Genomic DNA, 18,677 nt, shown 5'->3' on the forward strand with positions numbered 1-18,677 from the left:
ACATCATTTGACTCAATCCAGTTTCATTAGCATTTTTCTCATGCTTTGGAAATGGAAGGGGTTTACTAAGTAGAGTTAATGAGACATTCTCATAAACATGAATTTTGCAATTTCTAAATCTTATAATCATTTTCATCTCCATACACTAATAATTTTTCTTCAGCCTTTTGCAAGGAACTCTGGAATTTCTAATTTGTATTCCAACGTTATATTGGATTTTGATTAAAATATATCATCACTTGTTCTAAAAACACGTGAATCAAATAGATGAATATAGTCCATGGCATGCATGATGCATCCTTTGCGAATTGCATAAGGATCATCACTCAAAACCTTAATTTCATCAACCTTTCTCAAAGTATTAAATCATAAGCAATGTTTATAAGAACTTTTCTTATCCTTATCACATATGAAAGCTTTGCTACATTTTGATTTGACCTATGTTTCTTTGTTTAGTTTTGTAGCTTATCTTAAAAGTATATCCCTTGAACAATGGTTGGAAGATAGGTAATTTTCATCCATTATCAAAATATATCTTATATAGATTGATAGCTCCCTTCATAAACACTTCACAAGGTTTTCTTTCGGAGTTTGTCGTAAAACGATTTCACAACTCTTGGATGTTCATCAAGGTCTTGACTTAAATTCTTATTATTAAAATCATATCGCAATACTTTGAATGTGTTTCCAAGTATATGTCTTGAATTAAATTTTAACAATTACAATCATATTGTAATGTAATCATTATCTTGTTAAGTTGATTCTGAACTTCATACTGAACATTTTGAACTTTTTAAAGTTTTCACTCTTATGCTTCAACTAAGCACAAGTAGTGATCGTATCACAAATGAAGTTTCATTGTCCATCTCTAGCCTTTAAACCTTTGGTTTTCGTATATCGATATGTATTCGACCTCGAGTTCGCATCATCATTTCTTTAAATGGTGACTTTTCAAAATTTCAAATTAGAATGCTAATTACATATATCAATGGATTCATAATCTAATGATATTGAAAGTCCATCACTTTAGATCTTTCGCATGCAATGTTCATTTTCGATCGAATTATTTGACATTTTAGAGACAATTTATATATAGAAATGGTTTAATTAATTCTATCATATAGAACTTTAAACTTATTTATCAATTCATAACACATTATGACTCAATGAAGCATTGAATAACATTTATTCCACGTTTTTTGAATCTTCGATGCTTAGTCATTACTAACATTGAATGGTGTTTTGATAATGGTAAGAATGAATAACATTTACTTAATTCTAGCCAATAACAAGGTAAGGTGAAATATAGGTTCTACTTGTAAAGTTGCAACTTTTGCTTCAAGACTCGTAGATTCCACTTGTGAAGTAGCAACATTTGCTTCTAAACTTGTAGATTTATTTCTCCTTTAGCCATACTTCTTCATTTAGTTCAACCTCATTCGGAATGAGAGAGAACTAAACAAGACATCATATGTCCAAGAAGTAGCAATGTGTTAAATCAATTTCTATACTTCTTAAATTGGAACATTTCCATTCTTTTACCTTCCAACTATATGAGTGATAAGTGGTTTATTTGACCACTTATTGTGTTGATTTAAACCCTATTTTGTAATCTTTTTCCCCTCTTTCTAACCCGTTTTTGAATGAAAATGTTGCATCTCGGCCTCGCCCCTTCTTTGCTTGTGTTTGTCCATGTTTTGCAGGTATTATATTTCAATTTGACAGGCAGTCAAATCATGGAGTAAATTTCAAGGCTCAAAGACAAAGAAGGGAGAGCCCGCTCCAGTGGGACCGGGCGTGCACTTCCCCTGGAGCGGGCGCTCCCCAACTTCATTAACATTCTGCCCAAATGCAGAGTCTGTGAGGAGCGGGCGCTCCTTCCTTTGAACTTGAAGACTGCCTATGTTGTAGAATATGGGAGTGGGCGTGCACCTGACCAGGAGCGGGCGCTCCTCATTGTTACTTTCAAGTCTAACTATCCACTGAAGCAGGAGGAGCGGGCGTGCATCAGATCGGAGCGGGCGCTCCTCTTTGTGGAGTGGGAGCTCCTCGCTGGGAATTTGTTTTCTTTTGACAGATTTCCCTATGTTTTTTGGGAAGTATAAATACTTCCCGTTTAGCTCATTTGAGAGGCAGCAAATAGTAGCCTAGTTTTCAGATATCTCTCTTAGTTTGAAACATTCCTTTTAATTAATTTAGCTTAGTTTTCATCAAATTAATCATTGTAATAGTTGGTTTCAAGATTCATCCTCAAGAATTGACACTTTGTATTCAAAATTTCCAAGCTTCAATTAGTAACTTCTTTCTAATTTTCTCCATTCAAATTCTGGTTTTATTTGTTCCTGAATGATATTTAAATCTTCTTAGTTCTTGATAATTTGTTATTGGATGATAGTTATTTCAATTGTTAATCACTTTTCCCCAATTATTGAAGATGTTAGAACCCTAATACTTGTTTTCATGTTGATAAACATGAGTTGTGAGTAGTCTTCTTGCTAGGGGTTGGGTGAAGCTCAACCTTTTGGGTTAATTATGCAAATGTGGGAGAAGCATTGATGTTTTTATTGCAATTAAATTTATTATATGAGATTGCTTGTTAGTTCTTCATGATAGGATTAGCTACCCTTGACATAGGAGCTTGATAGCATGATATGCTTAGTTTGCCATGAGAATGTAAATTAAGTATGTCTTTACTTATTGCAATTTGATTATGTATCATCTATTGCTAGACTAATGAGGAATCTAAGTTTAGTAGTGTGAGTTGTTTTCTCATTGCATGAGGTTGATTTTACATATTGTCCTTGCTATACCTTGTCTATTTTACTCCTTGTTTTCCTAATTGCCTTGGTTGAGTGGATCCCATTCCCTAGTGTCTTTAATCCATCGATTTAGAATCATAGTTTGTTTGTCTACTTGACGAACCCCAATTGACATAGACTTCGAATTAACTTAAGTGTTAAGATCTTTAGCAACCATATCCTGTTCCTTGTGGACCGAACTCTTACTTATCATTATGCTTGGTTTGTTAGGTGTTTGTTAATAAATGTGTTTGATTAAGCGTGGAATGTGCGACCGTTATAACGCCCATCAATGAGGTAGTTTCTAATCAATTTGAATTGGTCCATTTAATTTGAAACATTTGTTGTTCATAACAACTCTTAGCATGTAAGTAGTCTAGGTTTGAGAAGTAGCAATCTGTTTGCATTTCTTAGCCTATAACTTCTTAATGTAATCCTCATATGTTCCTAAACCTTTATCCATTTGAGCCACTTAGAACATTACTCTTAGGTTCAGAATGATCCTTTGCTTAACTACTTTAAGCACATTTTATGATTTTGCTAAGTCTATTCAATCATTATTCATATTAGAGTTTAATCAACTATTTAACTCTTATATAAAGTGGATGAAGAATAGCGTCATTTTGATCAACTTTTGATCATAGAGATTTCCAATCACTTTCTTATATTCAATCATATTGAAAATAAGAGATTTTATTGGACTTCTATACTTGTCTTTTAGAGGGTTTGTACCTCCCACCTCACTATTTCAAAATGAAGATGTGTTGGCATTTTACTCAAACATTGTGAATAAAACCAACCTTAGACATGTGACATGGATTTCTAAAACTTGCCTTTTAGAACCATCTTAGAAAAATTGGAATATAGGTTTTTGGATAATCTTTTAACCTTTTGAGAACATTTCTCAACTTTATTTTCAATCGAGGAGATTATATATAAAATAAAATTAGAACGAGATGTTACTTATAAGTAAACGCAAAATTCAATTATGTTTAATAAAATTTAAAGTACCATAACCGAATTAATTTTTGGCAACTTTAAAACATTTATTCAATTTTAATTGATCCCTATTGAATAAAATGATTCCAAGATCCTTTATTTGTGCAATAATTGACCGGAATTTGGCCTTATCATCAACCATTACATTTTCAAGGTGAGTAAACTCTTTACTGATTACACCTCTTTGTAATTCTTGGTTGAATAATTACCCATCACATGTTTAATTATTACCCTTGGCTTCAAGGTTCTAAACTCTTTAGGTAAATGTGTACAATTGAACTCGTCCCCGAGCTCCGAACTCACTTGACATGAAACCCGAACACCTACACACAAAATCGAGAATAGAATTGGGACAAAGAATAAAATAAAATAAATAAAATAGAAATAAATAAACTATAATAAGAATAAGAAAAATAAAACTAAAACTAATAAAAATTAAACAAAAACTATACAAGCGAATAAAAGTATGAAACCGACTCAAAACTAATTAAAATAAATAAAATTGAATCAGAATACTTTTAAGGAAAAATAAAGAACGAAATAAAACAAATCAAAAGCAAATAAAATACGAAAATAAACTAATTCTAATAAAAACTACGAAAAGAACTAAAACACGACAAAATTACCAAATAAACAAGAAATGTTATTAAAGCGAAAACAAGAGAAAGAAAGGGAAAATAAGATAAAATAAACACGAAAATGATTCTAAAAATACTTCCTAAGAGTGACATAAATGTCACTCATCAAATTCCCCTAAGCTAAACCTTTGCTCGTCCTCGAGCAAAGATAGATCAAAAGAGAACGATGGTCCGACTAAACTATGGGGTTGGTTCGGTCGAACCATGGGTTTGTTCGACCGCTCCTCTTCAAATAAGAAAATATCCAATGTTTCTGACTCTTTTGACACTTTTTGGCATTTCGATTGAACTTCTATGCGGTTTGTTCGAAACCGATTGAAATTGAATTTCCTTTGATTTAGGGTTGTTGCTGTGCGATTTGTTGTTGTGGTAGGAGAAGTTGCTGCTGCAATTTAGGGGCAAAGAGAGGAGAGATGGGTTGATTTGGGTTTGCGGTGGCTGCTTCTCTGAGTTGCGGTGGTGCAAGAGGAGGGAGTGCGCTGAGATGTTGCGGGTCAGACGGTGGTTTGCTGTGGCTGCTTCTCTGAGTTGCGGTGGTGCAAGAGGAGGGAGTGCGCTTAGATGTTGTGGGTCAGACGGTGGTTTGTTGTGGCTGAAAGTGGTTGATTGCGGTAGTAAATGAAGGTGGGTTATAGTGGTTGTTGTTGTTGCGTGAAGAGGGAGCAGAGGAAAGGTTGGGGATTGGCGAAGGGTGAGCGACAGGTGGCTGATTAGTGTGGGCTGGTGGTTGAGTAAAGATGCGGGTTGTGTTGTGAGGGTGAGTGGAATTGGTGGGTGATGGTGGTTCAAGTGCGTGGCTACTGTGGTTGCTATGGTTTGGTTTGGGTGGCTGAAGGTGAATTGGTGGGCTGATTTGGTTGTGGTGGCAGCAGGGGAGTTGGTTGTAGGTGGATGTTGGTGTTTTGGTGTGGTGGAGGTTAAGAAAGATTAGAGGGGGAAAGAGTGGTGTAGGATAAGGAGCAGCAGCCAGCAAAGTAAAGTGCACACACTTTGTCTCGTCCCCGAACTCCGAACTCACTTAACATGAAACCCGAGACCTTACACACAAAACCGAGAATAGAATTGGGAAAAAGAATAAAATAAAATAAATAAAATAGAAATAAATAAACTATAATAAAAATAAGATAAATAAAACTAAAAGTAATAAAAATTAAACAAAAACTATACAAGCAAAGAAAGTAAAATAAAATAACAAAATAAACATAAAGCAATTAAAACTATGAAAGTAACAAAGAAAAGGAACGAAATAAAATAAATCGAAAGCAAATAAAATGCGAAAATAAACTAGAAACCAATTAAATAAAGAAATTAAATTAAAACATACAAAAACTAAGAAATAAACTAGAAACTTTATTAAAAAGAAAACAAGAGAATAAAAGGGAAAATAAACACGGAAATAACTCTAAAACTACTCCTTAAGAGTAACATAAATGTCACTCATCAATATTTATATTGGAAATCTTTTGACAAAGAAACATAATAGTTCGACCATAGAGACAAAGGATTGCTAGGTTGACAAAAGATGGGCAATGTAGCAAACAGTTTTCGAATCACATGAGGCATCTGAATGGCACATCCTTCAGTTAAGCACATCTCAATTGCATCATCTTCTTCTATCAATCCAAGCTTAACTACTGCCTGCTGAAAAGTATCACACAAGTAACCATTGACTATTCGTAGATCTTCAAACGACTTAGGTTTTCTCGCACTGTGAAACAACAGCCGCAAATAATATCTTTCACCTTCCGAAGGCCCGACAAATGCTAACCATACAATCTGATTTTTTTTTTTTTTGTTTTTTCTTTTATACCAGATTTTATCTGATGCATCCCATCGATAGTGCTCTGAAAATTCATTGTACAACTAACCTGTACCCAAAGTTGATTTACAATTTATTTTAAGGAATTTTGTGAGACAAGTTCTAGTATGTTTATTATTTGAAACAATCGTTGTAAGTTGTTCATGAGGTCTCATTTGTATGAGCTGAGAGTTAGGTAAATGTACAGGAGGAGGTAGAATTGGAGGATATATTTCATATAAATCAAAACCAAAAAGACACCATGCAGCCTCACAAGGTAAAACCCACCATCTCGATTAAAACTGTTCAATTTCATTGTGCACAGGTACACCATCTTTTGTCTGAACAACATTGAAAGATATCCTTTCATTCCCTTTATAAACATATTTATATAGATACTTAACTGCTTCAACAGTAGAGAAAACTTCAACATTCGGGTGACAAGAGAAATGTGCTAAAAGATATGAATTATATGGAATCACCCATGTATTATCCATTTCAACTCCCCGAACTTTAACAGTATCACATGTTTCTCTTCTTTGATACAAAGGATATCCATTATTGCTACTTTTTGTTTCATCACATTTTTGTTTTGGATAACCATACTTGCATTTCCCACGATGCTCTTTATTTTTCATACAGGGGCATTCCTAATTCAAATGACCACATGGTCCATGCATCATATGCTTGATCACAATTTCCCTTAAGTATCCATTTTCAATAAATGAAATTTCACCACGGAAAAATTTGTCAAACTCATTAGGGGACTTGATTTTGAACTCAGATTTCAATATAATGAGAAATTGAGCATATGTTAAGCCTCTTTTTTGGAATTCAATAACATAAATCATTGCAGCTACTTCTCAAAATACCTTTTTCTTTCGAATTAGATGTTTTAAAGCAAGAACCTTTGCTCTAAATATTCTTGAAACAATATCTGGCTTATTTTGTGCTTCTTCTCCAATAGCAAGTTCTTGTTTAATTTCAGGCGAATTGGGATTGCATGTCATTGTTATAAATAGATTAGGCTTGCCAAACTTTTGATCTAACAACATAGCATTTAAGTATCTCTTCTTAAGATCACGAGGACCACCGATAAATGTGGCAGGTAACATAACTTTCTTACCAACATTTGTTGCACAAACTTCTCCACAGTCAATAGTATCAAGAAGACCCTGATAAAGATCATCCCTTATTGTCTGTTGATTCCTTCAGAAGAAATCCAAGCGTGTATTTTCTACCTTGACATACATATGAACAATATATTGTTGAAAACATCTTCCAACTCTGATTAATAAATTTCCAGGGCGACACTGAAGTTTATAAGCATAGTATTATCGAGCTGAAATATGCTTATCCGCCTTAGATGAGCTTCCTTTGCACCTACAAATCAGCAATTGAAAAAAAAGTATAAAAAAAGAAATCAAAATATATGTCATATATAAAAACATATGTATTTAATAATTTTCGTTTAAAAAGATGTAGAACTCATACGTCTTGCCTCTTCCTCTAAAAAATCTTCAGTAGTTTGTACACCCACAGTCACGATATCGAAATAGTAATGGATACTGCAGAAGATCATAGCAACCATAATAATGTTTGATTGTATGAGAAGAATTATTCTGACCAGTGACCAGTATATGTGGACTTTCAGATTCACTGGAAGAAGTAGTCTCAAACAACAACCACATCTTAAGTAGGAGCATTATAAACACGCTGATGAGGAACCGTAGTTTATTCAACAAAATATGTGTCAAATCACTAATCGTAACTCCCCTCAAAGATCGAAAAACCTTGGCATACGGGTTTAAATTAGAAACCTCCATTAATATTGTCAAAATACTCTCCCTTAATTCAGGAAAACATTTAAGACGATTAGCTAGTTCTTGTTGCCCATCATAAAAATAAAGTTACATGTATCTTGGCCCCTTTCTTTTTTTTTTTTTTTGGAAAATATGAATTTTATTGCCAAAATAAGAAAGTTACAACTTACAAGAAGCTAAGCTGTAGCAACACCAAACACCACAGACCAAAAAGGCCAAACCAACACCAACAGTCCAAGAATCCACCCAAACCACCTTCTAGGAAGGGTGCTTGAGAGAAACAAGGACACCTACTGGACTCAAGCTCACAGCCACCTTCTAGGAAGGGTTCTGAAAGCCAGGACCAGACAAGAGAACCTAAGACAAAACCAGCAAAAAGAGCAGTCTGAAAACACCAAAACTAGCATAAACTAGCAAGCAAAGAAATAAGAGCAGCTAAAAAAACAAGAGAAAAAAACAACAAACTACCAGCTGCCAAAACAAAAAGGCAACACCAACACCCAAGCTGCAACAACCTTGTTGTCAAACTTGCTGACCAGAACAGAACCAGCAAACCAGAAACAGCAACAGAACAGCATCATCAGCACCTAAACCAGCAACTGCAGAAAACAGACTGCCAGAACAGCAACTGCAGAAACAGCAACTCAGCTGCCACCCTGAATCAAGCTGCAGCAAGCATAAACAGCTTCCACATACAGCAACAGTCATCCAGCAACAGCAGCAGCAGACCAGAACAGCAGTAGCAGCAGACCAGAAACAGCAACCTGCCAGAACAGAGCAGCTGCAGATCAAGAGCAGCCCCATACAAGCCAAGCTGCAGCAAACAGAACCTAGGCTACTGCAGACTTCAGAACAGTACCAGTAACCTGAAACCAAAACAGAACAACAGCAAACCTGCAGCTCCCTGTCAAAACTAACTAAGCAAAAAATTACACAATCAAGTATTTGCTTCCAGCTGGGATTCTACAAATTGAGTGAAAGATAATATCCTTAACTAGAACATCAATAGGCTTGCAACAACTAGTAAACAAAACTGCATTCCTCTGTATCCAAATACCATAGACTGTTTTAGTGAAGGCAACTTGGGTCACTTTGTTTTTCATTCTGGAACTTCTGCAGGTTTTCTTCAACCATTCAATCTCATCATCAAACTGCTAAACAAGCTTGGAAACATGTAAAATACTCAAAACCTTGTTCCAAACCTGTCTAGAGTAATCACAATCAAAGAATAAGTGTTGAACACTTTCATTACTATTCAAGCAAAAGAAACACCTTGGATCACAAAAGATGTGCCATTGTAGCAACCTATCCTTAGTGACAAGCCTATCCCACAAAGCTAGCCACAAGATAAACACACTTTTAGGAGTTGCCAAGTTATGACAAATGACCCTCTTCCAAGGAACCTTAGGGACTTGAGGCCTAATAGCAGCATAAAGCTTCTTGATTTTCATCTTATTGCCCTGTATGAAACCATCCCATGCCCTTTGATCATTCATAATATCTCTACAACTCAGAATTTTCTTCAAAAACCAAGAGCATTTAGCAGGGATAAGAGTGGTCCAACAATCTTTATGCTTGAAATAATAGATATGGACCCACTTAACCCAAAGATTACCAGCCTTGTGAGCAATATCCCAAAGTAACTTAGTGACAGCTGCCTTATTCCACTCAGGGAGAGAAAGCAAGTTCCAGCCACCACAGACTTTAGGAAGACAGACATAGTTCCAAGCAACCAAAGATTTCCTAGCAAGAGCAGAGGAGCCAGTCCAAAGAAAGCATCTAAATCTAGCCTCAATCTCTTTCAGAATTTTCTTTGGTAAGATAAAGATTTGAGCCCAATATGTCTGATTACCAAACATCACACTCTTAACCAACTGGAGCCATCCACCCTTGAATTCTAGCAGTCACTTTCTCCAGCAAAGGCCTACACTGAGCAATTGTAAGCTTCTTAGAAGAGAGAGGGACCCCAAGATATCTTAAAGGAATAGAACCTTGAGAAACACCAAGAAGCTCTTTGAGTTCTGTTTGAACATCAACAGAAACTTCTCCAAAGTAAACTTCACTTTTATCAAGATTAGCAGAAAGCCCTGAAGCACCAGAAAATTTCAAGAAAGCTTGGAAGAGAAGCTTAATAGAAACACTATCAGCTCTAGAAAACATCAACAGATCATCAACAAATATCATATGAGTTAGGTTTAACTTTTCACATCTAGGCTGAAAGCTAAAATCAGGAGTTAACCTAAGCTCATCAAGGCATCTGGAAAAGTATTCCATACCAATAGCAAAAAGAAAGGGAGACATAGGATCACCTTGTCTTAAACCTTTCTTAGCTTCAAAGGGAGGGGCAGGGAAACCATTGATAAGAATAGTATAAGAGACAGAAGTAAGACAGGTCCAGATCCAGTTAATAAATCTCTGAGGAAAACCAAGCTCCTGCATGACAGTAATCAAGAATCCCCACTCAACTAAGTCATAGGCTTTCTTCAGATCCACCTTAACCATGCATCTAGGTGAAATAAATTTGTGATCATAACCTTTGATCAACTCAGTTTCAAGAAGGATATTGTCACCAATGTGCTTGCCTGGAATGAAACCTGGTTAAGCATCATCAATGACCTCACCAGTGATAGCAGCAAGTCTAGCAGTTATGACCTTAGAAATGAGCTTATAAACCACAGTGCAACAAGCTATAGGTCTAAAATCCTTAACATGGGAAGCATTAGGGATTTTAGAAACAAGAGTGATAGTTGTGCAATTCCATTGCTTAGGCAAGTTCCCTTTAGTAAAGAAATCAATAACACTAGCATAAATAACATCTTTCACACTATGCCAAGCTCTATTAAAGAAAAAGGAGTTAAAGCCATCAATACCAGGAGCTTTAGTGCTATCAATTCCCTTAAGAGCAGCATCAATTTCAGCATGAGAAACAGGCTGAATGAGATAGCTCTGAGAAACAGAGCTAAGCTGTTTACCTCTCCTCATAGTAACAAGATCAACAACAGGAAGCCAAGGAGCCTGAGTCCCTAAAAGAGACTTATAGAAAGAGATAATCTCATGAGAAATAGCATCCGAATCCTTAAGCAAAACCTGGTTAGAGTCAAAGATGGAGTCAATTCTGTTCCTTGCTTTTCTATTCTTCATCACAGAGAAAAAATAATGGGAATTGCCATCTCCAAGCTTAATGCAGTTGATCCTAGACTTTTGTTTGAAGATGCTTTCTTGAATATCATTCCAGTGTTTGACAACCTTAATAGCATCAGATTCTTTAACATATAAATCCAAATCATCAGGATTCTAAGCCATTAAGTTCTGAATTCTAGCCAGCTCAACATTAGCTTGATCAATCTTCTCAACAATGTAGCCAAACTGCTTGCTATTAAGAGACTTGATACTAGACTTCACAGAATTAAGCTTCTGCCAGACAGAACCACCAGAACACCAAGCCTGAGAAACAGTATCAAGGAAATCAGGATGATCAGCAATACAGTTTAGAAACCTGAAAGGTCTACCTTTCCCAGCTGGAGCAGGACAAATATCCAAAAGAACTGGACTGTGATCAGATAAAGAAGGGGGAAGATAGACAGTCTCAACATGCCCATGAGAGGCCAGCTAAGCTTGGTTACCAAAGACTCTATCAATCCTAGAAAGAGTTCTAGGACCAGTGTGAGCCTTATTTGACCAAGGGTAAAAAGTTTCTTTGCTCTTGACCTCAGTGAGGTCCAAATCATCAACAAAACTCTGGAAATCTCTAGTCTCATAATCAGTGACATTAGTACCATGAAGCCTGTCTGAAGTATGAAGAACAGAGTTAAAATCACCTACACAGAGCCATGGAGAATGCTGAATAGAGATGTTCCTAATCCCTTCCCACATAGGAAGCCTATCATGAATAGAATGAAGCCCATAGATAACAGTGAGATGAATTTGAGTAGAAAGATCCTTAAAAAGGACACTACAATGTATAAACTGCTCATGAATCTTTAAGACATTGACAGTTACTCTATCTGCATTCCAACCAAGCCAAATCCTTCCTTTAGGAGAATGATCATAATTGCACACCCAAAGCCAAGAAGAGCCAAACTTCTTTTGGTAAGTGAAAACATTTTTTGATTTGACTTTTGTTTCAAGAAGGCCAATAACATCAACTGAATGAGAATGAAGCAACCTCTTTACAGAGGCAACTTTGCCATGGTCATTCAGGCCCCTGACATTCCAGATAGAGTAAATCATGACACCAAAGGGGGATTACCCTCACCCCCGCTTGGATTTATAGTGAAACCACCTGCACCATCCATTTCATTTGCAAATAAAGAAACAAAAGCATTAGAGGTAGAAGCAGGCTGATTTACCCTAGTTTGTTGACTTTTTGTCTTCCTTCCAACTATTCTCCACCCCTCATCTGAGTTTTGAGAAGTATGAACCTGTGGAGTGATAACATATTGCCCATGAACAAAAGCATCAACATCAACAACAGGAGCAGGAGCTTGACTAGGCTTAGCAACCCAGACTTGCTGCACTTTAGGAGCTGCAGTCACTTACTGCTTGGGAGCTGCAGTCACTGAATGCTTAGGAGCTGTTGGCACTTTGAAAAAACAATCATGGCCCACTTTATTGCACTTAGAGCAAAAGGGTGGAGTCCATTCATAGAATACCTTAAGTTCCAAAGTTTCCTTCGAGGGGATTTCCACAAATACAGATTTAGGAAATGGCTTGGTAACATCAATTTCTATTAGAACTTTAGCAAAGGAAACTCTTAGTTGTCTTGTAGTACATTCATCAGAACAAATTGGTATACTAAGCAAACTACCAATATGACTAAGAGTTTCAGGACCCTAGCAATTTAAAGGTATGTTTGGGAACTTAACCCATAATGGAACAGTTCTCAAAATCTCAGCACCAAAATCAAATTTAGGACTCCAAGGTTTAATGATTGCTGGTTTTCCCATGAACATATGCGGACCAGAGCAAAGAATAGCATCCTTATCACTAACTGAGCAACAATTAATGATAAAATACCCATCGTCGTGCCAAAAAATGTCTGGTTTCTTCACATCATGCCATTGTTGAGCTAGAAAACGATGAACAGCAGCAATGGTAGGATAATGACCAACAACATAGAAAACTAAAGCATTAGACCATTTCTTATTACCTTCCAAAAGTTTAGAATCCTGAAGCTGAGCTACCTGCTTCCCATTCTGAACCACCGGGGCAACAAAGAACAGGGGAGCTCCCTTAGCAGCCAACTTTCCAGAGAATGAGCTTTGATCTTCACCATCCTTGTGAAAGTTCTGTTCCGAGGGAGGTACATAGTGAGAATCGGGAACAGCTGGTTCAGATCGATGAGCAGCAGCTCCAGCATCCAATGGAATAGTAAACCTAGAAACCCTAGGTACTGTTTTATTGGAAATCGAAGATGCTGGTCTAGAAATGGCTTCAGCAAATAGTGCAATAGTTTCAGCATTACTCCGGGGAATAGAACCACAAGACGGATTGACTAATGCCGGCGCCGGAGTGACAAGCTCATCTACCTCCTGAATCGGGCTTGGAACAAAAGTAGTACTTGAGTTTTGCAAATTCTGCAAAATTGTATCTGTAGAGCTCCTATGATGTACTAATTGAGGTGTAGAATTGTTCTGCTTCTTCTTCTTAGCCATCGAAGATCAAGATTGATGAAGAAACCGATCAAAATCGACTAACCATGGAGAAGAGAGAGAAGAGAGAAAGTCAACGAAAGTCAAACCTCCTTAAATCTCTTGGCCCCTTTCTCCAGGAACTAAACTGGAAATCTTATGATAAATCTGGCCATGTAACTTAAAAACATATATTCCTTGTTTTGTCTTAGCGTTGTAATCGCCGCCTATTGAAGTAAAAGCGAACAAATTGTTATATAGTCGCACATACTTCCTCAAATGTTTTGCTTCTTCATCCATAGAAGTTAATAACCACACAAGCTGCGTAGGATAATCATTCACAACAACACGACTTCCCCATCATCACAACAAAAGTGAAGTGCTTCAAAGGCAAATTTTTTAGCCAAACATCTGTGACAGTAAGTTGGTGCAGGAAGCTTATAAGCTTTAGTAGGAATCTTCTTCCCAATTATTGCATCTGGAACCTTTGTATTAAATATGAATACTTAAAATTAGCATATTGAACTTTCTCTTTGATGTTCATTTTTAAAAAATACGTAATTCCAAAAAAGATGACTAAGAAATTACTTGTCACTTCAACTTTTTTACTTGTTTCTCTTGTAGCCTTTTCATTTAAATGTTCTTGTAAACTTTAAAATAGAAATTACACACACGTTCAAACAAATTTTGAAAATCAAAATAATAACAATGATATACCATATTTTTTGTATTCTGAGATGATTATTAAAATAACCAGCATCTACATACCTTTGTGTCTCATTACCACATTCACCTTTTAAATCTGGACATCGTTTACTTTCATAGCTCTTCGTTGACAAAGGTGCTTACAATAATAAACACGAAAATCGTTAATATTAATGTTCAAATCACTTCTATACAGAAAAATGAATAAAGTACATAGCACTAACAAAAAAAAATTGAAATTACTTGTTTGTTGAACTCTAATCTTTGTTTTTTTATACATTTGCATCTTCTACTTCATCACTTCCAATTTCCAAACCTCTTAGACGTTTAGTTTTATAATTTTTTGATGTCGACGGTGCTTGTATTAAGCGATCCAGATGATCAATAACAGACATAAAATTGATAAGCATTAATACCCAAACGTCCTGATTATAAACCAATTTATTCTTTAAAATTATCTTAAACAACAAGTTAAACTCACTCATTTTCCGAAACTATATGAAAAATCCACGATACGTTGTCCTTGAAATTCTCGTTATATCAACTATTCAATAAATTTTGTGCACACAACTTGTGATCTGAATCCCCTGAACTGATATAACAAAACAAGCAATAAACCTTTAATGTAAATTTGGTTAAAGTCTAAAAGCAGCTAATAGTGAAGCTTGTAAAACAAAAGTCGACACAAAAAATTCATTATCATAGAATATATTTGATCCATTACATCAATTACATAACCATATGTCCGAATACAAACCCCCATATATGTACTAATAAGAGTTCAATACATAAACACTTTAATCAACAACAACATACATTCACAAAACATTTATACATTTTGATTATAGCAAAAACTTACTTAGTTAAAAGAGCAAAAAAAAAAGTCTAATCCTTTGAAACCTTATACGCTTCAATCAACCATGTAAATCTCCTGAGCCTGCCACCTCTGAAAACACATCACTACTAGAATCAGCGATTCCCGATGATTCTGAAACTCGAAACCTAAAATCAGTGTTATTGAAAGTTACATCAGGTGGAATAGGCACTGCTCCTTTAGACTCCTTCCCTACACCAGCTAAGTAGTCTTGTTCTACAAGTCCCGTTGAAGGTTCCAACGGCTCTATAACTCCTAACACTCGCTCCTTTGCACTTAAAAACTTTCCCTTTCCAAAACACAAAACACAACATCAAACCTACAAGTCGTTGCCCTATAATTAGCATCCACTATCTCAAGATTACACACATCAATGAGATAGTCAACAACATTCATAACAAGATCTTGCTTAGCCGCATCTTGGCTTGTACAATAATCACTAAACAAACACCAAAATCCTGAACTATTCTTATGATGGATGATGTTAAACCATGAAATATAGTGATTAGGAAATTGCTCAATAGTTTCAATTGAAGTACACTTTATATCAACACACTTTATAACATACCTCAACACTTCAATAAAATCAATAACAACTTTCCTCTGATTGATACCAGATTCAGTAGAAATACCTCCTTGAAAATAAACCTTAGATTCTTCTTTTTCAATTCCCTCCAATTCCTCTTTTTTATAATTATACAATCGTCCACAATGTTCAAACATATTTTTCTGTAAGGATGTTACATCATCGACAATTATATCATGTTTTTTCATGAGATCATACACGGCTTTTCTAGCTGCAATTTCACACGATTCATCTACACTCTCCGAATCTCCATCGAGGTAAACAACAGGAACATCACTACTATCACTCCTAATAGCCACACAAGCAATGCTTCTCCGAAGATTGAGATATTGGTATTCTGGATTAGGGAAGTTCAAACATCTGGTAATTTGCTTCAACAGAGGACGAAATGAAATCACTACTTGTGTGAGTGGAGCATCCATAACCTATAATAAACATATGATCAACCAATTTAGACTAAGGTCAACCCAAATAAGATACAATGAAAGTTATCACACCCAAGCCATTTCAAACTTCTTTCTATAGACCAATAAATATTATACCACCTTCATTTCCTACATTTATTAACTTGGACCAATAGAAAAAGTTCACCTTAATTTACCCTTAACATTCCACATAAACTACATACAAAAACCTGAGTGTTCTAGATTTGCTACAATCACAAAATAAATAAAAATTTAGTCCTCAAAATATACCAACTGTCATATAAAATCATAAACAAAAAGCTAAATATCAACAAATCATAAAGAAAATCATGTCAACTTCAACCCATACATTTCGAGAACAACCACAACAGTGAACAGAATCTCTTCACCACCACATAAAGATCTAATGTTAATTCATGATAAACAAATTAATTAGAGCTAATATTGTCAATTGTTCTTTTTAGTTGCAAAAGTAAACATATCATCTATATCATCACAATGTTACAATATAAGTATAGAATATAAATCACTAATCACGATTATAGCATCCTCCTTATATACTTATCACTGATTTGCAATTTTATTCATCTAAATTATACCCAATTATAAATATTAGTATTCTAAACCATCAAGAACCCTCAAATGCATACCAACTCTTTGAAAATTCCAATCGAATTAAAACACATACATGCATGCCAACTCTCAAACCATAATAATGAAATCTTAAATAAATTATTAGCACTTTAAATCAAGTACACATATTCATGTGCTAAACAATGCATTCAACTAATTTAAATATCCATGCATACCAATTTTTGAACCTCAGAATGAAAATTCAAGACACCATCACACAAAAATCACATAATAATTACCGCAAACACTTACATGCATGCCAAACAATCAAGAAACAGTGAACAAAATACAAAATTCAATTTCATCCTTGAACTCCCTAATTATTACAGAATGCATGCAAAAATCATAGAAAATTCAAAATCAATTTCACGATTGAACTCGCTAAATATCACAGAGTGCATGCAATAATCATAGAAATTCCCAACCCCCCTAACTTCAAAATATAAAAATAAACAATCAACAAACACTTAACCAAATACAAAATTCGAAATCAATTTCAACCTCTAGAAAACTAACTCGAAAAATATAATGAATAGATTTCTGGAAATTAGAAATAGATAAGTAATTGGAAATTACCTTCGAGCTCAGAGGAATTAAAACATAGATGAACAACTTCGAGAAACAGAATACCTTCTCCACTCAAACAAATAGAGAATGTATATATATGAGATCACAGTGAAAATATCTACTACAAATATATCTAACCCACCTAAAAAACACATGCCTTAAAACAAGGAAAAAAAGATAATTTCTCATGCAAAAACACCTAATGATTCTCAATGTATAAACCAGAATTAAAAACTAAAGAAGTAGACAAAAGCAATGGCAATTTCGCAAATAGAAACAACATGCAAGTAAAATATGGTCAAGGCACTATTCCTTTGAGAAATCAATGTTCCCATTTGCTAACTCTTTGCATCTTCCAAGTTTTAAAGATAGTAGATATTGAGTCTCCTTTAATATGTGGATTGTCTTGCCATTGTTATGTTAGAATTGGAAAGTGTTTGATTTAAGGTTATTAGCTCAATGGTAGAGCAATGTACAATAATGTATATGGTGTGGGTTAAAGCCACGAATAGCCTACATAATAATTGTTTATTGGTTTATTTTGTGTGTCACCATTGTTGGTTATTATAAGTATCTTCTAATTACTGCATCATAGCCCTATTCGTTAGGGTAACTTTTAAATTTAAGTCACTTTTATACTCATTTGAGGTCACTTTTTCTTTCAAGAAAGGGTCACTTTTTTACTTGGTTAAGGTCACCTTTGCACTTGATTACAGTCACTTTTGTCTTTTATTTCAAAACAATTAAGTCAAGTTTTGGAAGCAATGCATTTGTGTTTTATTTTAACATTGGTGGGTGGATTGTGGTGACAGGTGGAGCATCTATGAAATATGAAAGTGTTTTACTCAAGGCTATTAGCTTAATTGGTAGAGTAATGTACAACAGGGTACATGGTGTGGGTTCAAGCCCCGTAAAGCCTACATAATACTTGCGTATTGGTATGTGTCATTTATCACCATTGTTGATGTACTAACAATCGTTTTTATAACTTCAAATGGGCATAGCCCTCACTTTAATTAAAGTCACTTTTTTACTGAGTTAGGGTCACTTATTTCCTTCATTGGGATCACTTTTTTCCTTTCATAGGGTCACTTTTGCACTTGATTAGGGTCACTTTTTCCATGATTAAGGTAATTTTGATCCTTGATTAGGGTCACTTTTTCCCTTAAGTAGGGTCACTTTGTGATTTGGGTATTTATAC

The 18,677-nt window shown here is 35.2% G+C and overlaps 1 protein-coding gene across 1 annotated transcript; it reads right to left on the reverse strand.

Moving 5' to 3' along the window:
* Positions 1-10,654: 10,654 nt before the first annotated feature.
* On the reverse strand, positions 10,655-12,286 carry LOC110731431. The gene is made up of 3 exons (XM_021911293.1): positions 11,680-12,286; positions 11,387-11,574; positions 10,655-11,302 (listed from the first exon to the last, which is right to left on the reverse strand). The coding sequence occupies exons 1-3, from the start codon at positions 12,284-12,286 to the stop codon at positions 10,655-10,657; spliced, it is 1,443 nt and encodes a 480-aa protein (XP_021766985.1).
* Positions 12,287-18,677: the final 6,391 nt, after the last annotated feature.

Source organism: Chenopodium quinoa, unplaced genomic scaffold, assembly GCF_001683475.1.
Source record: "Chenopodium quinoa cultivar QQ74 unplaced genomic scaffold, ASM168347v1, whole genome shotgun sequence".
Taxonomy (NCBI): Eukaryota; Viridiplantae; Streptophyta; class Magnoliopsida; order Caryophyllales; family Amaranthaceae; genus Chenopodium; species Chenopodium quinoa.

Coding starts and splice junctions, on each gene's coding strand:
- LOC110731431 (XM_021911293.1), bottom strand. CDS start 12,286: ATGATTTACTCTATCTGGAATGTCAGGGGCCTGAATGACCATGGCAAA. Junction 11,575..11,679: donor TAGGATTGATAGAGTCTTTG/GTAACCAAGCTT, acceptor GTCCTGCTCCAG/CTGGGAAAGGTAGACCTTTC. Junction 11,303..11,386: donor AGAAGATTGATCAAGCTAAT/GTTGAGCTGGCT, acceptor GATGCTATTAAG/GTTGTCAAACACTGGAATGA.